The following is a 13,544-nucleotide window of genomic DNA, read 5'->3' on the forward strand; positions in this document are numbered from 1 at the left end:
AGTGTCATAAACAGTGATAATGTGTTTCGTTTACCAAGCACTTTCATATTATTTCATTTTAATTCTGACAACAGTCCTGAGCTGGAGGGAGAGAACGTACTATTATCCTTGTTTTTTGTTTTTTTTTAATAGAGGAAGAAGCTGAGGCTCAGAAAGGTTAAGTGACTTGGAAGAGAGCATGTCAAACAGAAAGAAATACTTAACATTGTCAAATGCAGAAAATAGAATAAAGATTGAAAAGAGATCACTGAATTTGGTATGCAGTTCATGGAAGTCTGTGCAAAGTAAGTTGGGAAGGAGGGAAAAAGAAGGATAGAAAGGCAGACTGATGTTTTAAGGAAGAGGTTATAGGTAAAGCTATTAAAATATATAGTATCTCATATGTAATAATCGCAAAAGTATCGCACACAAATCCCATCACAGGGGTCTCAAGATGGGACAGATTCAGGACAGAAGAGGAAGACCAGAATATCTTCTTCTCTGACCCAACAGACAACTTGCTTCCTATAAACTGATTTTCACTATACCTGATATGTGTGTGCACAGAAAAGTTTCCTGACTTTGAAATGATACTTTAAGATTTTAAATGCCATTTGGGTAAGATCTTCTTGATCAACTTCTAACAAATACCGATTCCCTCTATCATTTTTTAAAAAAAACATCTTCCATTCAGTAAACAATATTGAAAATCCTTTGAACGTAGCCGAGGCACGAATGCTAACGTTAACGTTAACGTTCCAGCCCTTCCAGCCCCTCTCTCACTTGGAAAGTAGCTCTTATTGACGTAAAAACTGAAGGGTCCTGGTAAAGCAAGTAATTCTATCTGAGGAAAATTTTCCCAGGCAGTTCATTTTTTCAAGCCAGGAGGAGGGAGGGGAAACGGGAAAGTGAGGAACCACTTCTCTTTGGTTTCTCTAACGTTATGGGGTAGTTCAAGTAGAGCGTTGGAAGAAACACACCAGTAAATTTTCGAATAGAATACACAAATGAATTATTAAATGACTTCATCAAACGAACACAAATAGATCGAATTCTCTTTTCTTCTACTTCATATTTTAAATACTAAGTTCAATCTTTCAGGCTTCATATATGCAGAAGCATAGCTTTGGAAAATGTCTCTTCTCTGATCTGAGTCACATCTACTAAAGTTTGCTCAGGAGAAGATACATTTTTCTTAATATTAATGTTGTCAGTTGTGGAACATAAATTTAAATGGGTAAGATAAATTATTTTTTGATAGGCAAATAATCAGAATTGCAACATAAATACGATTCAACTGTTTACTCAGTTTTTGGTGATATGCAGAGTAACAAGCACAGTTATGTTTTTAGACAGCAGAATGCAACTTATTCATTGTTCTTTTTTTCCCTTCCTGAAGCCATCAATGAATAACAAACCACATTGTGACTATGTCTACATATCACATAAACGTCTAGATGAAAAGTGACAAATTCAGGCCATCATCCAGCTATTTGAAAACATTTATCTTGATGACATTAAACATCTGGATGTTTCCAAATACCAAGATGTCTGATGTCCTACAGATAAAATATTCTGACGACTGGTTACATTTTTTACTTATCTGTTGCATAAAAATGCACATTTGCATGTATGTATCTCTTCCTATGTCAGATACAAAATGCACTTTTAGCATGGGTATAGTAGGAAGTTATAGGAATCATCAGATTTAGATTTTTTTTTTTTTTTGCTGTTGTTATTGCTGCTGTTTTTAATGAATCTGTGACCTAGAGAAACTTCTTTCTTTTATTTTCCTTTCAGTTAATGAAAGAGTTAACTGCCATTTTGACAGTGTGTTGTAAAAGGTGAAGGATTTGCAAAATAAAGGCATGGAGGTACCTAAGCTTTTATCTACAATGGCCCACAAAAACACTGCGTGGGGAAAACATAACACAAAAAAATTGACTTACTGTTCAGCTGGAATGCTATATAAAACATTTTCTTTTCTCATTATCTTTCTTTTTTTAAGCCTGCTGTTCTTTCTTAGCATATCCATTTATGCCATTTAGATAAAATGACAGGAGTTCAAGCTTCCTAATTTGATAATTTTGATGTTTCCAGTGATGATTTGGCATGAGCATAGTGGTAAACATAAATTCTATTTTCGCCTATTCATTAGATCCTAATTTGCTTGACTCACTGAAGGCTGGCTGGTATAACTTCTCTATCACATTTTCTTACCCTAGGTCTAACTGAAGAAAAGGCTATTCTTATAGAGTAAATAAGGCAAACGTTATTACAAAATAGAATCCATATTTTGATTATGAGTTTAAAAGAAAGATTAATGTTCTTTTCAGTTCCCACCACTTTAAAAATAATTCTGTCTAAGCATTAAATCCCATTTCCAAGCCTCTTAAATCAAGATTGCTTGCATTCCATACTAGGAGAAAGAAATGAAAATTTAAGTGAAAAACAATTCTCTGAAGCTGGAAACCATTATGGCAGTGAAATAACAGACAATTGCATAACACGTCTCAGCTCCCGAGGACCTTACCTTTAGGATCACTCAGAACGGAGCCAAAGGCGCTGATGACCACATCGGCTTTCAGATGGACTATCTGATCTTCATCTTCAGTCCATTTTCCAGTTTCATCTTGCTCTGTCCGAACAAACTGCATAGCAACAATTCTCCCACCTTTTACTATAACCTTCCGTGGGGACAGGAAAGGCAAAAATTCACATTTTTCCTCCTTGGCAAGCTCCATCTAAAACGAAGCAGAACAGAGAAAAACTTGAAAATGTTTCTTCTCAATTGCCTATTTGATTTGTAATTTAATTATGTACGTTAAAGCTCTTGATGTCTAAATCAACATGAAGTTTTTCCTTTCACCAAAGCTGACTCAGTTATCAGCCTTTCACATTTTGTAAATCACTGACTCAGAGGGGTCTTGGGTTGAAGCTGTCGTGTGGAGTTTTGTAGACGTGGGCATCCCGGGACACTTCTCAGGTTTTAGCTAGTATACACTCAGTGATCAGCAGCGTGTAGGCTTCTCAGTAGTAGCCCGGTCTACTTATGCTTTTATTTCTGCAGGTTAAGCTCTCTTTTTAATCATGACTTATATGAAAATAAATACTTCTGATTCTTACCAGGCTGTAAATCCATCTAAGCTGGAAAAAAGCCATAAAGTCGGTAAGCCACTTCATCAAATTGATTAGAATGGCAGATAGGAGAAAAGACTAGAGAAATTCTGTGAAACCAAGAAATGATGTTTATTCTTACTTTTTAAAAATATAAATGAAAATTTTAAGAAAGAGAAACAAGCACGCCCCTCTTGACAAATCCCTAGCTGCTCCATATCTCTCACACAATTTACTCTGCCTTACAGTTAGACACCCTAGATTTTGCTTGTTTTCATGCCCATAATGGGATGTCTATCAAGACGGAATGTTAAGATTTAATTATTTGCTCTTTTTTTTCCCCTTAATATTTTTGGGGGAATCCAGGACTTTGCCAAAAGGAACCTAATTAGTATGTTGAATAGTCTTTTTCAAAAAAATGTAAAAACATTCTACAGAAGAGGTGGAAGGGTGTCGAGTCTCATTCTTTGCCTACCCCATGGAAGGCCGGTAGAGTCTCAGTTGACAAATGAGGTTGAGAAGGTTGTATGTGAGGTTTCAAGCCAGGAATTGTCTGGCCTACATCAAGATGGAAACACTGAGACATAAACATTTGCTGAATGTTATGATGAAGCCATGAGCCCATCTCTCAGCACTCTATCCATAACTAGTGGTTCCAAACTTTGGAATGCATCACAATCACCCTGGAGGGCTTGCTAACCATTGAGTGGGGACACCCCCACAGTTCCTGGTTCTGTAGAGCTGGACGAGGCCTGAGGATCTGCATTTTTAACAAATGTCTATGTGATGTTCTGCTGCTGTTCAGAAATGACACTTTGTGAAACACTAAACACCTCAGACTGTAGCTAAAAGATCTAGACCACAAATTCTCAATGACATTAATATCACCCACAAGGGAACAAAATTGATTTTGGGGGATGAAAAATTCTTAAGATATCATAATAGTTTGCGGCACCCCCTCCAAAGAGCCACAGCATATAAACAGATATATGGATTATCTATGCGGTTAAAATTCCAGTGTGGTGGTAATTAGAAAATATAATTCTAAAATGACTCCTTAGAGGGATAGTAATTTTTTTAAAAAGTGAGAAACCCTGATCAGCACTGCATATTGGCACAAAGCTATTTGTCTCTTACTTAGAATATTTTTGAATACTGGTTTTAAAGCCTTAAAATGGACTACACAAGCCTTATTATATAATATTTTCTTTTTCATTATAAAATTAAGAGATTAGTAATATCAGAAGTACTAACTATGTGGGTATTGTGGGTGGTAAGTGTACAGAATGGTTAATCTCAAACTGCTCATGGTTTAGAAGGAAAAGAGAGATAGGTGGAGCTGAATCAGCTTTTATTTATTTATTTATTTTTTAATTTGGGGGGAAGGAGGTAATTAAGTTTATTTATTTTTTTTTTTAGAGGAGGTGCTGGGGATTGAACCCAGGGCCTTGTGCGTGCTAAGCATGAGCTATACCCTCCCTCCATGAGTTAGCTTTTAAACCCACTTGTACTGCTTATCTGGGATGGCCCCTGCATCTCCTTCAGCTTCAAGTTCCATATATATGAAAAGGGGAGGACACCACCTAACTGACTGGTAGGTGGTGTCGTGTAAGGCAATTTCAGAAACGCAAAACACCTGAAGCAGAACTTAGCGTGTAGAAGGTGAAAATAAATGCAGTTTATTTCAGGTGCCATTTTCTGAATTCACCTTTTCCCCAAATCATTCTTCAGCCTATTTGGCACCACTTAGCAGTAGGACTATGACTCCAACAGAAAGCGAACCCAAAGCAAAGGGTAAAAAAGGGAAAGGCCAAAGAAACTTCGACTCCTCTTTAAATTTCTATAAAGTAAAAGTGTGTGATGTCTGGAAGGCAAAATATCCGGTAAATACTTCAAATTACAAAATAAATATGGCTCTAAACATACGAAACACTTGCTGTATCCCTTTTGTCACATTTGCGTAATGTAATGTCTTCTAGCTCATCAATATAAACCAGTTTATCGTGTCTCAAAAATGTCAAGTGATGCTAAATTTTAATGATAATGCCAAACTTGACTGGATACCAATGCCAAATGTTTATGGTTTGAATAAATCAACACATTATGCGTACTTATAACAGTACTCTTTCTGTGGAGGGCAGAAATAAAATCCTGAAGTATGGTGCACATATTGGGAGCATTTCTCAGACTGATTTAGGGTCTGTTTTGCTGCATTCTACTCTTCTTAAATATGAATACTTAGTATCTATTACTAAGTATTAGATATACTGTAGATAATCTCATACACTTTTTGACAAATTTGGCACTGAATTTAGAATCAACTGGCACACTGCAAACAAATCAAAACCTTTACGAATTTAAGATGAGATTATCGATGGTATAATACTTAAGCATGCTTTAGTAGCAGTGTTCTTTCTATGGTTGTTGATTTTTGAGGCTCTAAAAACTATGTAGACTTATGAACATGAAGAAACTGTATTTTAATATATCCTCTGCTCACATCATAATTTTCCATATGCACCAGGGTCGATAACTTCTATTCAAATATTTAGTATTTATATCAGATATCTGACAGGGCACAGAAGTCAGCAGGTATGAACACTGGCCCCCAAAGAGATTATTCTAAAATTCTGTGTTTGAAATTTGAGATGTTACTTACTATTTCAAACATGTAAGGTTAGACTATTAGGCATAAGGAATAAATCACACCACTTCCTGAAATTTTGCTACTAAGTACCTAGATTTTCCATTTCAAATAAAAGAGGGGAAAACTTTTAAAGGAAAGATAGAATGACATGACTTGAACATATGTAAATTATTTGGAAGTACTGATATTAAATTGAAAAAAAGAACTGAGATAATAAGATTTATTTTAGTCCAGGGGGGAAGGTATAGCTCAAATGGTACAGTGCATGCTTAGCATGCACGAGGTCCTGGGTTCAATCCCCAGTACTTCTTTATAAAAATAAATAAGTAAATAAAAAACTAATAACAAGTAAATAAATAGACCTAATGACCTCCCCCCAAACAAAAATAAAATTATAATTAAAGAATTTATCTTAGTCCATAGGGAAATATTAGGAAGATGAGAATTCAAAGTAAGTGAAGTCATATGTTAAGTGATATATCCTTTGAGTTATTTGTGGAAAACAGAGGAATTTACTTTCACTGTTAAAAAAAAAAATCTGGCAAGATAGAAATAATAATAGAAACTTATACAGCAGGTACCCTTTAAGTGGTCTACATATAACTCATTTTAATTTTCACAAATGAGATACGTTATTACACTCATATATCAGTTTTTTTTTTAACTATTAAGCTTCAAACCAACTTTTTCTCCCTGTTGTGGCTTTAAAAGTCAGTAACACACTGAGTACCACCATGATTTACAGACTTATCGCCCAACCTCAGGCACACTGCTGCCTGCTGGCCTTACAACCAGCCCTTTGCGGGAAGAAATATTATTTCCTTCCTACCGAAGAGAAACTGAGCCTCAGAGAAACCAAAGGTACATTAAGAGACGACAAAGACCAGCTAAAATCCTGACACGGTTAAAACAAAATCCTGTGGTATTCACTTTATTCAAAGGCAGCAACTGCAGTGTATTTGAAAGAATGAGACTTTGCACGGTTCTGGTTGTTGAATCTCCAAACAAGGCTAACCGGAACAGGAAAGGATCTAGCCAAGGGCAAATTAAAAGCACAGGGTTGGCTGGATAAAGGCTGCCCGCATGGGAAGAGGAAATGCAAGCTCCCAGTCCAAGTTCAGAGGTGCTATGAAGTCATGAGATACAGGAACCAAGCGAGAGACTTACGAACCTAGCATTGCAAATGAGTTAATGGAGATTCCTTGAATCCAGAGGAAGAGTAAGTGTAGAAGAAAGACGTACCACTTCATAAAGCAGAGAGCAGAGACAAGATGTAACAGTGGGAAACTAAAATCAATTTGTTAGACAATAAACTCCTCCAAAAAACTCTTTACATATAGAAAGAATATCTCACTTAACTTTCTATCCCCAGGGTCCAGGAGTGACGCTCAAATATTTAACAAATGATAAGTACAAGCAAATGAACATTCAGACAGATGCCTGGCAAATCAGAACATACTCCAGCCAATATGCCCCATGAATGGGCATCGAGTGCATTTCAGCCCTGTCCATACCTATCAGAGTGACTGGCACATGGGAGACACTGAATAACATTTTGTTTACCAAAACAAATGACTAATATGAAATCTCAGAGGACATTCAAGCTAAAAAAGAACAACCATATACTATTACCAATGGCTACTGAACACCCATCCCAAAGCAACGAATACTGAGCATGCAGAAGACATGTCACCTGACCAGAGCATCCTATGCTGTGAGTTTGAAATGAAAAAGCAAATGGTGCTCCTCCCCAGTTGTCAGTGACACTGCCATGAGAGAACAATGGACCGGACTGACCGGTGGTCTAATCTCATGCAATGGGTCTTAATATTTTATTGTTCAAATTAATCAGCCTTCTGTGCTAATTAGCTCACAGATGTCAGTGTTAGTGCTTTTTAATGCCTAATGTTTGTTAATGATCATTAATAATCAGCAACTCTGTGAGTTTGGTATTTGAACATGTCTGTTCATGGCACACGCACCACTTATTTACTTGTTTGATGGAGCCTGTTCTCATGAGGGACAACTGGTACGGAAGCAAACATACAAATGTCTCGTGTCCTTTTCTCCACCAATAATTACTCAAGGGAATAACAGAGAAAGCATCTATAAGGTTCCATCTTTGAGGTGCAATAACTCAAAATGCTACTTTCTTTTCACACCGTAGGAAAAAAGTGAAAAAAAAGAAAACGCTCTTCTTAGCTTTGATTTTTACCTCCACATTCAGGGAAGATATGTGGTTGATGCTGAGTGAAATAAAAATAGAGTGCTATAGCATGCAATAATGATCATCATTTTAATGATTAACTTTATGTAATGTGATGATTTGGTCTGATTAATATTACAGGCATCATACTGTGGAAATTATGAAACAACTTAATTTACTATAATTAAAAGCATGATGTCAATTCATTTTTAGATTGCATGTAGGCAAAGTAAGCATAGGTATAAACTATAATGAGCAGAACTCGAAACCAGCATACATTAAATTCTAATTGCCGAAGTTTGAGAAACAATATACTTTGTAAAGATTATCATCTGATAGCTAGACATTTAACAAGTTATGAATTCTGTGTGAACATAAGGATCTCAGAGATGGTATTGTCAACCAAAATTGTTTGGTAGTCTGCTTTGGCCAGTGATAATCCTGGATAATATTCTTTTATTTCATCACTGTTAAATTATTCATACTACACAATGAGTCCCATTAATTTATAAATTTACCAAACATTTATTAAGTACCTATTATGTGCCAAAATGGTGCTAGGTGCTAGTTAATAAAAAAAAACCCTACTTTCAAAAATCTCATAGAGGTAGACAAATCCATAATTATATTCAGTGTGATAACATATAAACGCATTCTGTTCTAAGGGCACATTAAAGGGCATTGTACATAGCAGTTGTCCAGGCCCAGAAAGGACAGCCTGGTCTACAGCCATACCACTCTGAACACGCCCAGTCTCTTCTGATCTCGAAAGCAAGCATGGGTGGGCCTGGTTAGTACCTGGATGGGAGAAAGGGCAGCCTGGAAAGGTGGTGCCATATAAATTAATCTTGAAGGATGAGTAGGAATTAGTTACTGAGAAATTCTGTGAGGAATAGATTATCTTCTTTGGTAAGGGAAGAGTTTATCTCAAGAAAGAAAGGAAAGTGACCTGGTTAAATCCTCTTGTTTATATGCTAATGGAAAACAAACTATCAATTAGCATTTGCAAGTGAGAGATCCCTTACCTGTGTGATGCTTTTGACAAGATATACCTGCTAGTCTAGGACTGCTATGGTGGACAAAACCTGGGAACCTTGGATTTTCACAGCAGGGCTCTCTGCAAAGAGTCATATACATTATCTAACTATCTGAGTATAAACTAGAGATGCTTTATAGTGAAAACAGCCTCCTCTTTTGTGCAAGTGAGGGAGCTACTTGTGTGACTCAGAGACCCTACATTATTCTGGATAAAAGCACATCCTGATGCAGCAAGGTGGGGACCTGGGGAGCTGTCCTGGTGCTCTTCCATCTCTCCTTGTTTAGCCCACACTTCATGTTTACTTCTATCCTTGAAATTATTAATAAAGCTTGATGCAAATTATACCTCTAATTCATGTGAGTTTTATTTTACAATACAATCTTCTGGTCATTTTGGTTACTGAAAAGGCAAAGGAGGATAAAGAAAGAGGCAGTTAACTCTGACCGCCCTCTCTTTATCTCATCTTCTTTAATTTATTAAATAGTAAATTACTTAATGCTTAATTATTAAATTCCTAATATACTTTGTACTTTTTGGTTTATACAGACTCACAGTCTGTGGTGGAATGCAGATTAATCTTGACATGCTTACGACTCTCTGGAATATACACACTAATTCTGCAATTATTCTTTCCTTAGGCAAAAAAGCTTGCTGAAACCCCAAGTTGAGGTTCCCTCTTTTAGTACTTCTTATGGTGTTACAAGCACCTGGTTTCTTTTAACTTTAAGCTTTTAAAATGAGAGAATCTTGAACAGAAAGAAATGTTCCTCCATATGAGAGATGTACTACACATTAGGATATAGTTGCTCCTTAACTATTCTGTGTCATGACTGAGCTGCAAAAACCAGAAATGCAATGCACGGAATAATTCAGAGGCTTAAAATGCCTTTGCACAGGTATCATAAAATCCATCTTTTCTAACAAGAAGAGAGTATTTTTAAACACTACTCATTTATGACTGGCAACATTTAAAAAAAAATCTGACTAGCTTATTACTGCTTATCTTAGATTTTGCTACAGTCAAGCACTCCTGATTATTGTAGAAGCATCTCACAAAATCATCTTCTGAGTAACTTCAGTGGCTTTGCAGTGCCTTCTTCAATCTTGAAATGCGTCTTCATATAAATTCTGCACAAATCAGGATCCTCTGTCTTCTAGTGTCACTTGCTAATCTTCTTTGATTCTACAACCTTTTATAGATCTTCACTTTTGATTTGGTATATTGCTTGGCCCTGTTTCTTTCTTTCTCTTTCTTTCTTTTCTTTTTTTTTAATGCTCAGCTATCTTTTAAGAGACTGAAAACCAGGAAGTATTAACTTTTTTCAATCTACTTTAAATGTTAAGTTGATATTGTGATGTAATACATTTTTAAAATTTAAATTAAAATGTAAATAATTAAATGAAAATAAAATAACTACCTATTTAAAAGCTATCAGAAGTAATTTTGAGGTATATGTATGTAATAAATATAAATGATGTATTTTGAGTATTTCATATTCACTTTAATTCTCCCTATAAGGTTTTCAATGTCCCTTAAATAGTTTATTCAACATGCTTCACTGATCTATTTATTGCCTTGGATCAGGCACCATCCTATACTTTCAGTCAGACACAAGCTGAACGAGCCGATCCATTTGAAAGAAGTTGCACTTTAACTTGAGGGTTGAGTATAAAGACTAGCCTACGTGATAAGTGCTATGATATAGGAAATATAAAGAGCTACAGGACCTCACAGAGGGGAGAGGCTAATTAGGACAGAACCAAGGACACCTTCAAAGACAAAATGATATTCAGAGCAGACCTTAAAGGATTTCAACTTTTTAAGAGAAAAGAATCACTTTTAAAAAGAATGACATTTTTGTTTGTTTTTACATTAATTCACGTGCGTTTTTAGTTTATTTTTATCTTTTAAATTGCATGCATGATCAACATGTGTTTAAAAATTATACAAATTTTTAATGTTTTCAATTTATAAGAAAGGAAAAGAAGATATTAGAAAGCTGAGGCGAATATTATGAATGGGAGAGGGGTTCTAACTATCACATAACAGTTAATAGAGCAATAACAATGTGAAGTTTAATAGTGGAATAACAGAGTATCATTATTTAATGTGGCTTGATAGTGACTTGGTACCAGTTGAAAATGTTCACTCCAATGAATCTGTGTGTACGTATGTGTATATATATGAGAAATTTCTCATACACACACACACACACACACATGGGAAGGTTGGGAAGCCTTTTTAAAAGGTACCTAGTTTTTAGCTCTACAGTCAAAACGATGCAGCCAGCCCCTTGGGATTTCTGAAAATAATTAAGCATTTAGAATATATAATCTTGAAGAGGCACAGGCTTCTGTTGGCTCCTGGCTTATTTACAGGTCCTTTTTTTCCACACTCACCATCTGAATTATCACATGTAGTATAGAATTCTGACAAGTTCACCTGTCAGCTTCTTTGATATCCATGTCTTGAATGCAGCAGATTTTACCTCACCAACTGACTGGGGCCACATTAACTGCAACTTGTTTCAAGCGTACCATTTATAGCTATTCCCAACATTTTCAGTACAGACTTGCTGTCATTCCACGAAGAGCTAAAGCCTTCCTGTCCAAACTCCATACTCACACTATCTTTCTCTGAATGTTCCAAATACAGAAACTGGGGACTAGAAGAAACTTGAAGAAGCATATGGTTATAACGCTAGTTTTACAAATGGGCACACTCAGACTAGAATATATAACCTAGAACCAAATACTCCAACTTTCAGTATTTCCTTTTTGACTCTTCCATTCTACCTTCTCATATTATACTGAATTTTCAAGCTTTTCAAAAACATAAACACATATAGATCCTTGGAATGTCATTCCCACATCGTCATAAATGAATACAGGCACGCTTGATATCACAGAGCCAGGGGAGTCCATGACGATCATTAATTCACGCTAGGTGCCTGGGGGCCACGGTGTGCGCGTGTCTGCTTGCAGGTATCGCCGTATCTCCAGTCATGCTAACAGGTCCCCGATTACTTGCCGTGAAGAACACCAACTCAAATGACATGCAGGTGCCGAGTATTAAAGAACTGTTACAAGCATCACCCTCACTAAGTAAAATTAAATTTACCAGCTTATAAAGGTAATTTTCTAAAAGTAGTCCCAGGGTCATACTTCTTATAATTAAATAAAAACCAGAAAGCATTAGTGAATGGTAGGAAGAGACATGTTTAGCCAGTAATATTTAGATGGTGAACATATCCGTGGATGTAGCTTTAACACGATCACTTGGTATCAGAAATATCTGAGGGGAGACCTACAGACCATGCTACATGAATGGTCTATTTGCGGGGATGGTGTGGTCCCAGAAGGAGGCAATTAAAAGGTACATTTTTTTCACATGATGATGTATTGTTTCTGAGTTGTAGTAACAGATGAAGACATTTTTGACCAACAGACCAGGCATTCTAGTACTGTTATTTTATTATTAAAAATAATAAGGAACATTATCAAAATAGTTGATCTTCTGAATAGCTAAACTACAGTGGAAATAGGCATTATTAAGGTTGAATCAGTTATTTTGGCGAGTGAGTGGGGGAAACCAGGGGGCTCTAGGGAGTAGCATTGAGAGTCCATTTAAAATAGAGCAGAATTAAAGATCTGTTGTGTTCTGCAGCTTTCAGGAAATTGAATATGTGAACAGCAGATTCTTCCTGTACCCCTTCTGTGTGTAGGATTGTGCTAGTAAATTAATTTTGTACCACGCTCTTCTCAGGAATAATTAATAAGAGCTACAAAGTCCTTCCCGAAACCTTATCCTTTAAGTTTATCAACTCAAGCTGGTCTGTTGAGTCCTGACCTTCATGCCTCCTTTTAGGGATTCCCAACTGCCTACAGCATCCGTGCGGTTCTATCCTGATCTGTCAACAGCTCTTAATACCAGCATTTGGGGGGATTCTGTTATCCTGTGAAATTTAATCTCACCTATTTAAGCTTGCAGAAAGTTCTGGGGGAATTATTAACAGATCTTTCCTCATCTTCTTAGAGGATAGTGCTGAATGATTGGCTGGTTTCCCTAAGGACCTCCCGGCTGAGAAGCGCTAGTTTGTCAGGAGCATCCCGTTTAGCATGTGTGTGAGGCCACCAGGGAGACCGAGAGACATTTGGAATCAGAATTGCATCAATATGCTGATGATGCCTCCGTAGCTTCCTTTCATCAAAACTTACATCCTGTAGCAGTGACGCTTTCTTAACTAAGATGGAAAGCGCCCCTGAACAGCACACTGCTTGTGGCTCTGATTAGCCAGCTGGAAACCACACTGATGACACATTAGAGCAGTGGCTCGGTGGTCTCTCAGCACCAGGGGATTTGTTCAAAATGCAGATTCTCAGGCCCTCCCCACACCTACTGGATCAGAAACGGGGACAGGCCCAGCAGGCTGCACTTAACAAGCCCTCCAGGTGATTCTGCTGCTGCACTGAAGTATGGAAACCTCTGCCTTAGAGAAATGGGATGTGCCTGTCACTGCAGAATCTACTGGGCAGCCTCCTAGCTTAGCAGATTA

General features: G+C 36.8%; 1 protein-coding gene across 3 annotated transcripts in view; it reads right to left on the bottom strand.

Moving 5' to 3' along the window:
* The window catches only part of DPYD (dihydropyrimidine dehydrogenase), a 720,433-nt gene that overhangs the window by 394,811 nt on the left and 312,078 nt on the right, over positions 1-13,544 (bottom strand). For all 3 annotated transcript variants that reach the window (XM_032487157.1, XM_032487158.1, XM_032487159.1), the window contains exon 11: positions 2,513-2,723. In XM_032487157.1, the coding sequence (XP_032343048.1) occupies positions 2,513-2,723 (211 nt within the window). The remainder of the gene's footprint in view (positions 1-2,512; positions 2,724-13,544) is intronic.

Source organism: Camelus ferus, chromosome 9, assembly GCF_009834535.1.
Source record: "Camelus ferus isolate YT-003-E chromosome 9, BCGSAC_Cfer_1.0, whole genome shotgun sequence".
NCBI lineage: Eukaryota > Metazoa > Chordata > Mammalia > Artiodactyla > Camelidae > Camelus > Camelus ferus.